Raw genomic sequence first — 15,446 nt, 5'->3', positions numbered from 1 at the left:
AGAGGTACATGGCAGAAGAGAAATCTTGCTCTTCTTCGCCTTCTCACCAACTTTTTTCTCTCTGCGCCTTCACCTTGTACGCAATTCAATTATTGACCGTCTTGAAATGGATGCCATTGCGTGTCAGATACACATTCTACCCGATACAATGGTAAATTTGGCGCTTTGCTGTAGGAGCTGCTGTTCTACACCTAGTGAAGAATTAATGAGACTGAGCTGCTATTTTAAGCACTTACAAACATAACACTGCCGCAAAATTTAGATACACCACATAGCTTCTTATATTTGACGTTGCTCTTACACCAGGTTGGTCAGTCTTGAGCCCATTTATTAAGCTTTAAATTATTTTAGGAAAAATTAATACTTGGAATCTTCAGAGCATAGGTAGTCTCTATTCGAGGAAGACTTAGGCGATGACGGCGTTCTGATCATACATGAGATCACAAGCGTGGGGATGCTTCAAGCAGTATCTGGGTTGCAGAGGAGCAGCCTGTAAAGTATATGTTAGTTGCTTTGTCATTTCGGGACAAGTTTTTGCCTTTAATATTAAGGACCACTTACACCGACACCACGGCCAACGAGACGCTCACGGAATTCGAGGATACGGAAGGTAGCTTGGTTAACACGCTTCTTGCCACTGGCATCACGGTTACCAGACCAGAGAGACTCAGCAAGAGCAGCAGCACGGGGCCAGAGCTTGCTGTCAACAGTGGTGGCATCGTTTTGTTCAGCCCAGAGAGGGGTCTCTCCACCAAGGACGTGCTTGGCTTCAGCAGCAGTGAGACCAACAGTGATATCATAATCGTAAATGCGTTGCCAGGTCTTGTAAGGAGCACACCAAGAACCACCAGCACCACCATAGTTATAGGTAGTAGGAGAATAAGCAGTGGAAGGATCAGCAGCGAAAGCGTCAGAGATGCTGGCATCCAAAGCAGGAGAGTAGTTAACGTTGTAACGAGGATCGTTGGTGACCCAGCCACCGTGACCTGAAATTATAAAGATTCAGTAACTGATTAATCACTTTTTGTTTTTATACATTATAAAGGGAACATACCGCAATCCAAGTAGTAGAAATCGGACGAGGAAACAATAACGTCATAACCTTGCGAGGTAAGAAGCTTGGTGTTGTTGGGGCCGTTGTTCCAGGTTTGCATAATAACGTTCTTGGGAACATGCTTGGCAGTGACACCACCAATAGCAGTGATAACATCTTCCCACATGATGACTCTACGATCCTTCTTGTTCTGGAAGATAGGAAGAGCATGGTCAATAAAGTACTGACCCAAGTCAGTGTAGTCACGGCTAGGATCAGCCTTGAAGTAGTCTCTGACAAGAGAGGAGAAGTTGTAGCAGCCTTGATGGACTTCATCGAAACCGACGTGGAAGTAGTCATCAGAGAAGATACCAGACAACTCATTGTAGACAGACTCGATGGCCTTGTAGGTTCCGGGGTACAAGATATCAAGCTGACCAGGGTTAGGCTCGACAGCAGTGTGAAGTGACCAGACGTCATTGGACCACCAAGAGTCAGCGCAAGCGACGATCTTGGGATCAATTTGTTTCCATCCAGAAGAGGAGTGACCGGGCATATCGATTTCAGGAATGACACGAACACCACGAGCCTTGGCATAACTGATGATCTTCTTAACATCGGCATGGCTGTAAGTGAACTTCTTAGAGTAGGCATCCTTGGTCATCTCGGGATGAGCCTTGATATCGATGGGCCATGATTGAGAGTCATCAATGTGCCAATGGAAAACGTTAAGTTTAGCCCAGGCAAGAGCATCGATTTGACGGAGAATAGCTTCAACTGGCAAGAAGTTACGACCGGTATCCAACATGACACCTCTGTGGATGAACTTGGGAGAGTCCTTGATGGAGACAGGTTCTTCAATTTCCAAACCACTACCACCATCGGATATGACAAGCTGTTCGAGGGTGGACAAGGCATGCAAAGCACCCCAAACAGTCTTAGCCTTAATGACACCAGTGTTACCAGCGGGAATGTCAAGGGTATAGGACTCATCAACACCAGCTTGAAGATCAGCCTTGAGGTCAGTGACAACAACATCGATCTTCTTCAATGTGTGCTTAACACCACGCTTGGATTGGGAGAGAGTGGGGAAAGGAGTATAGTTGGCAGGGGGACCCTGGACAACTACAGGCTCATACTTTTCCTTCCATATCAACTTAGTGGTACGCTTGATGGCATCACTGAGGATAGCATTCTTTGGAGCGTGGAAGCTAAGATGATGGTCGATGGCGATAGGACCAGAGTGACCCCACTCAATGTGCTGAGGGATAGGAAGAGGATTTGCCTGGACAGCAAGAGTAGCGGGGATAAACGCGACGGCAGCGACAATGGAAGCGACAAAGGTCTTCATTTTCAGTCAAAGGAGGGACGGAGAGAATGGAAGGGGTTATGGAAGGTTGACAAAGCTTCCTTCAGTCTCCCAACTACAACTCTTTTATATACCTGAACAGCAGCTAGTTGCTGCGCAAATGCATTAATCACGATATTGCAAGTGTAATCCTGGGACAACCAAACATTTCAGCCCAACATCCAAACCCGGGCATACACAACAGGTAATGTTCAGGGTCTGTTGAGATTCTTCATGGAAGGTGGCGTGCTTCTTTTTTCACAAGGCAAGGGTATTAATGTGAAGCTGAGGTCTAAATAAACACTTAATCAACACATGCTGGTTTCTACAACTTCGAACCATGTCTACATTCTTAAAATTACATGGTTTTGACTTCTCAACAGCACGCTCGAAATGGAAAAGGTGGAAGCTGGTAGTTTACTCCCTCAGGCCGCTTGGGTGATACAGGAGAAATTACCTGTAAGCGGTATCACCATCCCTGCGAGAATTCAGCCATATACTATAAACAGAATAGGAACCCTTCTTTAACTTCGTGATGAAAGCTACTTTGACAGCCAGTACAAATGGTAGAAACTTTGTATGCTTTCAGAGAGAATTTTAAACACCCGTTGTAGGAGTTGAATTTTCAACTCACGCAGAAATAGTGATGTGTAATTCGCAGGAGCTAATCCGTAGCTTGCTGGCTTAGCTCGGCTGGACCCTGTGTGTTTTGTCTCTATCTGTCTAACGTTGCACATCTCGGAAGATTTGCAGTACTTCTAGCCCCCCCCCCACAGAGTGCTTAGAAATGCGGTGCCTAAATGACCAAGCAGTTTCTTTCTACAAAACGCACATACCATCGTCTGTTTCACTTGTCTGCGCGACATAGTACGCCAATGTGTTCTTCCCCATCTCCCGTCAACATTAGCAAGCTCGAGATCAATCAATAGACGCTCATCTATAATTTCATACAAAAATGCTCTCACGTAACGGCTCTTTCCAAATAGTAATGGGCGTCTTCCCACAGTGACCGCCACATTGCGAGAAAGTGCATCAACACTATGTCACCGTCAACAAAGTGAGATTTAAAAATAATCAAAACCCCATGTAGTATAGCGTCTACTCCGCGTTTGCTAAATCCAACTTGTGGAATGTCTTGCACCAGTGAAATGAAAAATACGCGTTGGCTTTGCATAAGAAAGTCGACCTAATCGCTTTACCTAGTGGCGTGCGCGCTTGTTTTTTTTTCACAATGTATTACAAAGCCCAAGGTGTGCAAATGTACGACAAGCACCCTTTATTTCGTACCAATTGGTGCGTTAGAAACGGTGTGACGGTTCGATACGATACTGTACTACCCTACCATGAAGTCCAAGATAAGATGAGTAATATCATTCTGGGCGTTGTGTTTGCGGGCGCTTTGGTCATGAAAAGCTGGAAGCTAGCATCACTTTGATTGCTTTTTCTGGTTCCATGTCCTGGTAATACAATCGAGAATGGCACTAAATGTCTCATTGGAGTGCATAACCACGATGGCTATGCCTTTCATTCTAATTTATTAGCCGACGTTCATCGCTGTGTCGTGTGAATTTCGTGGTACGCTTCCACTCCATCGTACTCTAGATCCACTCATTCCACTAAACAGATTAATAGAAGCCTCGGCTTATGACCCATATATGTGGAAGCGTCGGTTGCACGCATGACCTTGTCTACAATACTGCCTATAATAGTTCCCTTTATTTAACGACCCTGACATTCCTAAACTTCTACGATGTATAATTTTGGTATTTGTCAACTATGAGTATATTTTTGTAAAGGGTCCTACGAGCTGCGCAACTATGGTGTGAAATGTGACCCAAAAACAGAACGAGCGAATTACTGTATGGTATGGTTCATTACTTCATTTCGATAGACAAGTGTTTCGTTCGGATTATATCTGCATTCTACCAACCCCGAGTCTTCGAACATGCTAAGGAAATTGAAGGAATTCATTCACGAAGCCATACTCGGTATGTTTTGTTAGATCTCTCTTTTGACCCAAGCGTAAAAGGTGTTTGCAATTATCGATAAGAATAGGTATAGGTAGCTTATCTGGAATGGAGTTGAGCGCCGCCTATTTCCAATACACCGGTAGTCGGAGGTGTCTTTTTCCTTACGGTGGGTACCATTGTACCATTATCGTATTATTCCGTCGATGTCCCGTATTGTGGGTTCCGTTTCTTGGGTTCCGTTTTCTTTAATTACCTTTCGGAGTCTCGGTTTGGGGATTTTTTTTGAAAAAGACTAATGTACTAAGAGTATAGCTATCAGTCAGCTAAGGAAGTCATTGCCACTGAGCATCTTGCGATGTGGTCATGAACAGAGCTCACTGATCCAAGGATTTACTCTATGGAGATTAGCCCAGCGCTCTTATGGTGATGTCGTAAGCCGCGACTTCTCGTGAAACGGACGATTATTTATAGTTAGCATTGCGAGATTCGCATTTGAGAGCAGATATTTGAAATGAATACCGTTCATTGTGTTGACGGCTTAAGGGGTTGCCCAAAAGACCCCCAAAATACTCCAGTCACAAAATCAAATTGAGACTTGGGTTGCTGATATTCACGAAGCCAGTGCTTTTGAGCGAACGAACATATTGCTAATACTAATATACAAGCTAAATGTGTTGGATTTAGTGAGAGCGACACAGTCAGAATTTAGCATTTTTATAATGGCCATACAAGTGTCCGTACTCAATGTTATTTTCATATTTTTAGTTTCTGCAGATCGCGATCATTTTGCGTCGCGCTCAACGCGATCGTTTTATTGAAGACCAATCATCATGCAAACCAGCTTTGATCCAAGAACCAATTATTTATGATCAATTTATGTTACAATAGTCAAGTTCTACAATACAATGTTGGTGCATGGTATATCAAGTAACTCACCAACAACATCGACATTTTTATCGCCAATTATTATCAACCAGAATAAGAGAATGCTTATTGTGAAGTGGGCTATAGCTGGGTTATTAAACATTTTTTCCATCTTTAAATTAAGAATAAATGATGAACATTATGAGATACGGCTACTAGCATGTCAGTGAAAACGTCTTTTGACCGGACGTGTACAGAAAAATGAAAATTTGCACAGGAATATAATATAATATATATGGTCATTGTCATATATCTTGTATTGTGGGGCGAGAAAATCGTGTACCATCCTATTAGGCTGATGATATATAGATTATTTGACTTTTTTTCGACCATTATATCTCTTCTATTGCTTTGATTAAAGATTGATACTCTAGGGTGCGCTTGATATGAACTGAAACATGAAGGCACAATTCATTCATGCCACCTGAAAATGTAAATATCTTATGTTCAAAAATAGATCTTGAAATCCTGATTCACGCAAATCACTACTCGATATATTTATATTCCAATATAATGATTCAATCTTGTGCAGCCAAACCATGTCGCATATGTATTGTAATGTTTGAACTTCATTGTCTAAGGTTAAGAGCATCGCACTTGGTAGAACGGAGCTTGAAACGGTTTCCATTCTGAGACAAACTCGAGTGCTGGCTTCCCCACTATTACTATGGCCTAGTTAGCCAGCTTCATTGCGGCAGGATCGCGTTGTCGGTTGGTTTGTTTGAGGAATACAAAATGTCTTTGTCCTTCTCCAGAATAGTTTCTGGCTATGTTAAAACAATCGAACTTCCCAAGTTCACGAATGTCGTGGTAAAAAGGTTCAGTCATAGTTTCTCCCTCCTGAACTGTGTTACTGTGGCTCATCATATCATGCAAATAAAAACATGGCATTAATAGCTGAAAAGATTTCTTTATCGCTAGGATAAGGAGGCAACGATGAGGTTGCACAGACATTATATCCCTTTATGGGCGCTTCAAAATTCTCAGTAACGGCTCTCAGCCGAAAATGATGAATTTAAAGGTTACGACTTGGATCAACTACTTCGGCCTTCGACACACACACGCGCCTCGTCTATTCCAGTTAGTATTAGCAGCAGCAACAGGATGCATAAGAAAAGCTCGATCTATCTCTTTGTATACTATGCTCACCAGAAAAGGCTGGCGCAAGTACGATACTGGGTTTAGACCCAAACCAAAGCAAACAATATGTTAGAATTTAGATCAACAAATAGTATCAAAGCCTACCGATGCACTTACTGCAATGGCTTGGGTAGCTACTGTTACTTTGAAGCAGTCGTGTTATCCATTTTGTCACACCAGTTTTGGTGCCCAGGCATGAGCCGATGCACCGCGAAATGGTGCGCATTGAAAGTCAGTTATTTGATGTTATCTTTTGGATTTGAACGGTAAGGGAGGTTTGATCAAGTTGAAAAGTAGCTCATCCTAGATGGAAAAATCATAACGCAAGTGATTCATCTGATTATCACCAACTTTTGTCTTACTTGGTCAGGCTGGCCAAGACTTGTGTACTTGCTTATGATGTAAATTTCAAGTGTGGCAGACCTGAAAAGGGAACACCTTTTCTATTTTTTGATTTTCGAATACTCCGCTTGTACCTATTTTTTTTTTGTTTTTGCCAGGCCGTCTTCAGTTCTATTCTCGCCGGTTTCTTTTTGCTTGAACTTTTTCAACTCTGCAAGCTTAAGATGCATTCGTATCATTATGCTCCTGCTTTAATGGCCGTCTTTGCCGCTTATGCTCGCGGCGATATCATAGGAGATGCTCTTAACAACATAGATGCTGCATATGATCCTTTTGATGGTGGTAAGTGCTTGCCACGGAATCCATATCTGCTTCCTCGGCAGCCTCCTCACAAACCTCATATTTATATTAGGGGATACCACAACAACCAGTTACAATGATGGTCAATATACACCATTTACTCCATCTCCTACAGATACTACCACAGATTATGGAAGTACTACAGATACATCTACGGATACACCTACAGACACACCTACAGACACACCTACAGATACACCTACAGATACACCTACAGATACGACCACAACAACTACTGATACTCCAACTGATACGCCAACAACAACAACAACGACAGATTTTTTCAGTACTACCACAACAGACTCCTTCTCTGTACCCACCAGCAGTAGCTTCTCAAGCTTTACTAGCATGCCTCCCACAACATCTTTCGTTCCTACTTCAACGGATCTGTTCTCGAGCAGTTCAATCGCCTCCTCCAGCACAGCTACACCTGCTCCTACCGACTCTGCTGGCGGTCTAAGCACTACCCAGAAATCGATTATCGGCGGTGTTGTAGGAGGTGTTGGTGGCGCTGCTGTGGTGGGAGCAGCGGCCTTCTTCTTACTCAAGAGACGAAAGACAGATAAAGGAGATCTGGAGGTTTATCAACCTGAAAATGACTTTGACGATGACACCTATCCACAACATGGCGGACGGCCTTATTCAGACTATGATTAAGGGTCTCAAAACGGCCGACTTTGCTTAAGGCTCAAACCCTTTGACTGGTACTTACTATTTAATGAGCGTCCTCCTCGTGTTTCTCCATTCTATTGTACCACCGTTTGTTACATATGCCCCTTTGTATTAACTCTCCTCTACACTGAGTACATTCTAATATCATGCCCATCATTTCATAAAAAATGTATTGAACCAAAAAAAAAAAAAAAGGTATATGCAACATGAACATGCAAAAAAACCCTCGTTGAAGTCGTTTTTCAGTGCTTTTAAGTCAATCCCATTGAGGATTTGCATTAGAAAATGACATCCTCGTCCTCTTCGTCGCCCAAAAGATCTAGTTCGCCAGATTCATGTGCTGCCTGAAGCACGGGTGTACTGATTTCAGCATCATGTTCACTCTCGGCTTGCGCCAAAGCGAGCTTCTTAGCATTGTCGGCTTCTTCCAGAGCAGCTCTCTCCTTCTTCTTGCCTTGCACTTTTTTCAATCTAATACAATGGTGTTTGACAGAAGGCGTAAGTATTTCGCATTCATGGAGTGGGACAATTTACCCCATGCTCACCTGAAGAATTCTTCACGATCTTGTTCGTCTAATTCCGATAATATGTACTTGATGGTGTTTTCATAACGAGGAATGATAACGTGCTCAATGGCGTTAACACGTCTATTGGTTAGCTTGATGACTTCATCAAGAATCACAAATGCCGTCTGGAATCATGCAAAAGTCAGCTTAAACATTGCTTTATGCCATCAAGACCCCGCCGCCCGCCCATGATTTTTGGACTTGCCTGCAAGCTGGCTAGTTCGACCAAGGTCTCAACAGCCTTTGCATAAACTTCCTTTGTCTTTTGAATTTGCTGACCACCTCTACCAAGACCAGTGAATTCAAAGGCTTTAAAAAGTAGTTAGATCGACGTTTTCTACCGACATCATCGTTCAAAGCATTGTAATTTACCATTTCCTCCTTCGTTGTAACTCTCGAACACTGGCAGCATGACACCAGATACATTCTCTTGCTTGGCTCGTACTTTGAGTTGAGCGGTTTTTGCCGATTCTTGAACTTGATAACTATCATGGAGGGAGGCGTTAACAAGCAGTCAGGTTAAGTTCGATATGTAAAAAAGTTGTCTTACCTTATATCGCCCGTAATATATTGAACTTCTGCAAGCGAAAAGGATGCTACCTGCATGACTTTTCCCATCTTTCGCTTAAGCTATAGATGTAATTAAGATAAAGAATTAGGCTGGGTCAAATTGATTCAGATCCACGGTAGGCATCTTCAACAGACCTCATCGATTTTTTGTGTGATCGTTCGAAATCGTTTGGTCAGTGCTTCTGATTTTCTTTTCAAAAGGGAATGTCCTGTCTGTGCACCCTTCAGCTTTCCCTTCATGGTCGTCAAGGCCCTATTAAGCCAATGTCAAACGGTGTTAGCCAACGCAAGTTTCTCTCCAAAGTGAAATTTCATAGCGAGGTAGCTTCGTGTAATATCAAAGGTTTGGCAGCTTACATTCGCGTTGGGAAAATGCTCAGGCGTTGATTATTGCCGGACATTCTGACTATAGGGATAAGCAAAGAGGTCGTGTTTCTTCTGTGGGCTTGCAAGTCGCTGAGACCACGAGTTGATTTTTATGATATAATTAATTACATTCTCAGCCAATGAGATGACCGTCTGCTTGGATGTCATTCAGCGGCCCCACGAGCACTTCCATTTGCCCATTGTTTTTCGCCATATCTTTTGTTGTCAATAGTGTTGTGTATGATCAAAATATGCGAGCCTTTTTTTTGCCTTTACGTTTGATTAAACTTCCATTTCTAAAGACATGAGCATCAGCTTGTTGCTGCTTCGACATTTCTGTCAAAAATTGCTATGCTTTTGTTCTTTTTTCAGGATGATCCCCGTTCGAAGTATGATTAACTGTTAAATTGAGACGAGGCTTTGAAATGAGTGCGGAAGTAAGAATAGAAAAAAAGAAAAGAAAAATTTAATCAAGTAAGGCTATTGTGGTAAGGCCATTGTGCCAAGATTTGATCTCGGATAACCATATCAATGTATTCGGATCCAAGCATCCCATATTGCTCAATCATATACATTATCTTAATGGCTGATGTGAGCCATAAGCAAAGCACAGAGCAGAACGTTATGAAATAATATTGCGTAAAATTCTGTAATGACTTTTGACTAGTTGTGTTGATCGGTAGATACTAGCAAGCCGATGGAGGAGCAAAGTATTAAAGATCGTCTTCAAAGGTCGGTGTAAAAAAATCGAATTTAGATAACAAATTATGCTCTTTCGTCTAAGCGAGCCCATATATGGTGGAGTTTAGCTATGAACTACCGCAAGGAAAGTCTGTTGATTCCTCTTAAACTGCGGCTGCGCTTAGTTCCAACTGGAGATGACCTTTGCCAAATCAAGTGAAAAGTCTTGGCTGGGGAAATGACATAAATTTCAACCACCTCCAGCTCAAGAATTTCCATTTCTCTCAAGCAAACAACCTTTTCATAATGCAAGAACCAATGAATCAACCTCCTCCTCCATCACTTCCAGCTGGATGGTACTGCATTCAAATATATTTTATGACGCTACTCTAACGACATTAACTAATCTTGCGTCTGATTTATAGGGTTGCTCAGTAAATACATATTCTCAGCTGAAACGAAACCTTCTGTATTGAACTTTGTTTAAATTAACCTGGTTACTCTTTTAATAGATGGGAACCTTCACAAGGTCGCTACTTCTTCGCCAACACTATGACAGGCGCCACTCAGTGGGAAATACCAACCGATCCAGTTAAAGGTGGTGAAGCCAACAGCTATCAAGGAGTTCCCCCTCCTGAATATTCGCCAAGCCCAAACACGCCAGGCTCAAGTTCGGGTCAATCCACAGACAGAGGACTTGGCTCATTTATATCAGGTGCTCTTGGTGGAGGACGACCGCAACAAGGCTATGGTGGCGGCGGATATGGATATCCCAACAATTACAACCAGAATTACAATCAAAACTACAATCAAAACTATGGCCAAGGTCAACAACATTCAGGTACATTTCATTTTTTTTAGGATAAGGGGTCCGGAACAATGGTTGCTTGTCGGGATAAAAAGGGCTAATGTGTATTTATCGGATAGGCTTTCCTGGAAACAACATGGGAGGCGCTCTCGCCGGTAGTTTGATAGGGTAAGGAAAAGAACATTGAGAACATTTTAGTTTGAGTGATATTGACTTTACCGATGGTTTTGAAATCCAGATTGGCCGCCGGTAAACTTATGGGCGGAGGTAACCATCATCACCAAAACCATGGCCTTCTGGGCAACTTCATGGCGCCACCCGTGCCCTATGGTGGATTTTCTGGTCGTAAGTTGAAAGATATGGGAGCACAAGAAGCGAGAAATTTTTTTTGTTCTAGCGTACTAACTGATGCATTCTGGTATAGCTCAATATGGATATCCTGGTCAATACCAAGGACATCATCACGGACACCAGCATGGACACCATCATGGGCATCACCACGGACACCACCATGGGCACCACCATGGCTGGTAAGGGACGATTTTCTTTTCTATCTTTCATGATCACATGCATTATGGGCCACATGTATGGACCTCCTTGTCAAAGGAGTTGAGAGAACGGACCTTGGCCATTTTTTTTTTTCGTGTTTCGGGCTGGATTGTGATCAGACCCAACATTTACGCTTTATTACCTTACATATCCCACTATTATACTTGTACTATCCCTTCATTTCGCCACGTCTCGGCTGTACACATTCGGGACGACTTGCCCTACTCATTTCCGAGCTCTTTTTTCTTGTATATGATTCCAATAGAGTGATAAGTAAACTAAACTTTCCACGTAAGAAAGCAAAGGGTGGGATGTACGAAAGTAAACGTCACATGTCATATGTGGTTGCAAATGGCTGAGCTTACGATGCCGGTTATATAATTGGTACATCATTTGGCCATGACGGTCTTCTAACTTGTGCATCGATGTCTACGATAGCCTAGAGTCAACTGATTGTGGCGATATTTCCCCTGGCATGTAGGGAAAATGCCACGCATAAATAAAACAGCAACTTGCGAACGGTACAAAGTGTTCAGTATAGAGTAGCTGGCTGAACCATTGTGATCATCATTAACCGAAGACCAGGGGGTGCAGTCTAAATCGACTTGTGTTTCAGGGTGGCGAAGAGAGTCTAAACATGGCGTCAGGCTTTTCGGATTGGCTCCCGTTCGCTTTGTACGGAATATGCGGACCGCTGCCAATTGCGTAGTAACGTTGTGTAAGTATCACCATCGATGATTAGCTAGAGGGCGGAGAAGAAATCGAACTTTTTTTTTTTTCAATAGAAGAATATTGACGTCGCTTAGCAAAAAGACATCATTCGATGACCACAACAGCATGAGTGAGAAACCGATGTAATAGCCAGGCCTGGGGGAGTTGAAGCACCGCTCAGGAACGCATTGGTTGAGTAGCTCTCCCTTTCTCTACGTAAATTCTCATATTTCTGACCAATATGCAAAAACGTTCTCAGTTGCCGCGACGCCTATCGAATCTTGTATGACAGCTCTCGAATAGTCGACGGATACTGGTCTCCGAGGAGGAGTTCATGTTGAGTACATTGTTGTTGTTATTGTTGGATGGCCCAATTTAGTAATTTTGGAGTGAAGTGCCTCGGATGACTCTCGGAGCACAGCTTTTTTACCGCGTGTGACCTCATATAGAAGCGTACCTCAGTCATAACATCGTATTCCACGCAGCTTTTTTTTTTCTTTTCCTATATAATAGTACTACTTTGCGCCTCCCCGCTCATCCAACGAGATCTTCTTTTTTATTATCACCCTTTCTTCTCATGAACGAATCTCACACCAGCAACAACTGGTACCCACCAGCTTGTGATACCGATTTTGCGTTCCAGCTTCCCATCACACCCAACGACTATACTTCAACCTTTCAAGTAGCCATGCCAGCTTCACAATCCAACAGCGGCCGACTAGCTCACCGCCGACGAGCATCATGTGCTATCTCTATCATCCAGGAGAGTCCTGCAGGACATGTACCTTGCCCCCCTCAGCCTTGTCCTAGCCGCTCACTCTCTGATTCCATGCTGGTTGTCAAGCCGGGTAGGGAATGTATAACCAGTTTTGACAACGAAGCAAATACCAACACACGCCAATGGCCTATGGATATTCGAACGTGGTGGAAACCCTCTCATGCAAATGAGAAGCCACCTTATTCTTACGCCACTTTGATTGCTCACGCTATCTTGTGCAGTGCTCATGGTAAACTTACATTAAGTGATATCTATCGCTGGATCTCTGAGCAATACCCATATTACGCTCTTGGAAGTCACGGCTGGCAGGTATGTCTGCATGCGGTAATAAATGTAATCTCCTCCCCCAACTTGCCGCTCACATTTGCCGATCCTGCAGAACTCCATAAGACACAATTTGTCCCTGAATAAGCGAAGCTTCGTTAAGCTTGAACGCCGTCCTTCAAAGCAGAACCCTGGAAAGGGTAGCTATTGGGCTATCATACCTGGCGCTGAGCGTCCGTTTATCGAGAACCTCACCCGTAAAGGTGGTCCCCGAAGACATCATCAATCCACTCTTCCTCTCGGTGCTCAGTTCGCTGTCGCCGACACTCCTCAAGGCTTAGCCCGCCATGATAGTGCTATTGATGTCGAAGGTGAAAGCTGCAAGGTCACCAAGTTGTGCTCTGCCAATCTCCTCATCACTGTGCCAGAAGATTATCAAGAACACAAGAGCAATACCAGATCAGGTTCCTCTGACTATCTTCATATCTCCAACGTTGAAGAGGAAGAAGCTGCTTCCATCCAATATTCCCCAGATCAGTTTACACAAACCACTCGATCTACCTCTCCTCTCTATACTACTTTCAGAATGTCCAAGGTTGAAAAGGAAAAGCCCGCACAAAGCATTGGTCGACGAACTCGTCGTAGCAAGAAGAGAAAGCAAAGAACCCGCGAGGATTCTTATGACTCTGATTGTGACTCTGGTGTTGACGTTAGCAATGAATATATTGGCTCTCTCCATAAGCGCAAGCAAAGACGGAAGTTGGCCAAGGAACAAGCCGACATTCAAAAGGCTGAACTCAGCCATGAGAATCCTGCCGTCATAGCTGAGGAAGATTCCAATCTGGAATTGTCCTGGAGAAACATGCTAGCATCTGGCTTGGAGCTGCTATGCCCTGACCAACCTGGCTTTGACCTCTACTCTGAATTCTCATACCTAACCAATGCTGAAGGCGAAGGTGCCGATTACTTTAGCCATTGTCCACCCAATGCCATCACAAGACCTCTTGACATTGATCTCAGCTTGCAGCATCCCCTACAAAAGGAAGCACTAGACAAGCAAGATCAGAATAATGCTGTCTTTGCCTCCAAGAACTATTCATCCATGCTTGACAGTCTTCCGGTTGGCATGCACAAGACCAAGCAAATGTCTCCGGATCTCTCTGGCGTTACATTTGCACAGTTGCTTCAGTCTGCTACCGTAGACGATGAGACTTCCAAATACCTCAAATTCGAAAGCAGTGACGACGAGGAAACTTCCAACTCTACGGATTCCTATTGCGTGACTCCTCCTTCATTACCATTGGACGACCTGTACCCTCAACTTCATTAACCAAATCACCTGCTATTACAGTATTATATTGTACATTTTATCATCCACATACCCTCCCGTCGTCTCGATACCTCTCCTCTTTTACCCCGTCACGCTTTGGCATGGCAATTTGTTCTGATACCCTGCCAACATTATCATTATTGCTGTTGTTTGTTATATTTGATACCCCCATCCCCACAGCTTGACTATCCGTGAGAACTTTTTTTGTATATATTCACTTCCCATGAAGAGAAAAGAAAGTTAAAAATCACAAAAAAATTTAATAAACCAATGAATACTCAAATTACATCACGGTGTGAAGTCATCCTAGTCCACTAATACGTCGCTTCGTAGTACATACTTCACGCCTTTGGTGACCTCTTTAGCTTCGTGTAATAGGCAGCTTGCGCCGTGACGATGGAGCAGAGCGGTTCCCTTCATTGGTCGAACCACCACCGAAGACTTCTTTTTTTCCGTCTTGTAAAACACGGTTTCACCACCTGCCATGTCTTCCTCTCCGGTCAGATATATCAACAGTGTCCATTCACTCCACATCCCAGTCTCGTTGTCCTTGACCGTATCGTCGTAGTGGCATTCGAACTTTTGTCCAGGGGTATATCGATAGATACGGATATTAGAATTCAAACCCGCTGGCGTATGTGGTAGTGCCGCCTTACGAATCGCTGAAGTAGAATGAACAATTTGATCTATTCCGATAGACCATAAGGTGTCCGCAAAGTTGACATCACTGAGCGATATTCTGTCGTTACTACGCAATGCCTCGCCCCGTTTTGGGATGGCTGGTGTAGTTTGCAGGTGAATGTTGGTTTCAATGTACGAAATCAAACTATCACATTCTTTGACGGAAAAGAAATCAGATATAGTGTAGATTTGCCCTGGTAGTAGCTCTTGTACTTGCAAATCCGACTTGGGGAATAGCTTTGGCCATTTTGATCGGGTTGGCTTCATGGGCAGTAGGGTGGTTTCGTATGTGACTCTTTTTAGAAAATTCGCCCAACACCTTCCGTTTCCCTATTTTTCTTTTTTTTTTTTTT

At 43.4% G+C, this 15,446-nt stretch overlaps 6 protein-coding genes across 6 annotated transcripts; 3 read left to right on the top strand and 3 right to left on the bottom strand.

Moving 5' to 3' along the window:
- Positions 1–285: 285 nt before the first annotated feature.
- K450DRAFT_223923 (uncharacterized protein) lies at positions 286–2,622 on the bottom strand. The gene is made up of 3 exons (XM_051586130.1): positions 1,055–2,622; positions 562–986; positions 286–490 (listed from the first exon to the last, which is right to left on the bottom strand). The coding sequence occupies exons 1-3, from the start codon at positions 2,382–2,384 to the stop codon at positions 407–409; spliced, it is 1,839 nt and encodes a 612-aa protein (XP_051448041.1). The 5' UTR covers positions 2,385–2,622; the 3' UTR covers positions 286–406.
- Positions 2,623–6,910: 4,288 nt separating this feature from the next.
- On the top strand, positions 6,911–7,921 carry K450DRAFT_223918 (uncharacterized protein). The gene is made up of 2 exons (XM_051586129.1): positions 6,911–7,099; positions 7,170–7,921. Exons 1-2 carry the CDS (start codon positions 6,982–6,984, stop codon positions 7,772–7,774), a joined length of 723 nt encoding a protein of 240 aa, XP_051448040.1. The 5' UTR covers positions 6,911–6,981; the 3' UTR covers positions 7,775–7,921.
- Positions 7,921–9,555, bottom strand: K450DRAFT_223913 (uncharacterized protein). The gene is made up of 7 exons (XM_051586128.1): positions 9,283–9,555; positions 9,061–9,178; positions 8,906–8,985; positions 8,728–8,840; positions 8,561–8,664; positions 8,335–8,480; positions 7,921–8,260 (listed from the first exon to the last, which is right to left on the bottom strand). Exons 1-7 carry the CDS (start codon positions 9,324–9,326, stop codon positions 8,068–8,070), a joined length of 798 nt encoding a protein of 265 aa, XP_051448039.1. The 5' UTR covers positions 9,327–9,555; the 3' UTR covers positions 7,921–8,067.
- Positions 9,556–10,246: 691 nt separating this feature from the next.
- K450DRAFT_223903 (uncharacterized protein) lies at positions 10,247–11,633 on the top strand. The gene is made up of 6 exons (XM_051586127.1): positions 10,247–10,328; positions 10,398–10,406; positions 10,485–10,813; positions 10,900–10,948; positions 11,019–11,125; positions 11,205–11,633. Exons 1-6 carry the CDS (start codon positions 10,279–10,281, stop codon positions 11,312–11,314), a joined length of 654 nt encoding a protein of 217 aa, XP_051448038.1. The 5' UTR covers positions 10,247–10,278; the 3' UTR covers positions 11,315–11,633.
- Positions 11,634–12,515: 882 nt separating this feature from the next.
- K450DRAFT_223897 (uncharacterized protein) lies at positions 12,516–14,565 on the top strand. The gene is made up of 2 exons (XM_051586126.1): positions 12,516–13,127; positions 13,198–14,565. The coding sequence occupies exons 1-2, from the start codon at positions 12,618–12,620 to the stop codon at positions 14,410–14,412; spliced, it is 1,725 nt and encodes a 574-aa protein (XP_051448037.1). The 5' UTR covers positions 12,516–12,617; the 3' UTR covers positions 14,413–14,565.
- Positions 14,566–15,446, bottom strand: K450DRAFT_223896 (uncharacterized protein). Its single transcript, XM_051586125.1, has one exon. The coding sequence runs from the start codon at positions 15,358–15,360 to the stop codon at positions 14,719–14,721; it is 642 nt and encodes a 213-aa protein (XP_051448036.1). The 5' UTR covers positions 15,361–15,446; the 3' UTR covers positions 14,566–14,718.

This window comes from Umbelopsis ramanniana (genome assembly GCF_025399195.1).
Source record: "Umbelopsis ramanniana AG unplaced genomic scaffold K450scaffold_6, whole genome shotgun sequence".
NCBI classification, from domain to species: domain Eukaryota; kingdom Fungi; phylum Mucoromycota; class Umbelopsidomycetes; order Umbelopsidales; family Umbelopsidaceae; genus Umbelopsis; species Umbelopsis ramanniana.
Note: the sequence above shows the minus strand (reverse complement) of the source record. Positions and strands in the feature narration are given on the sequence as shown.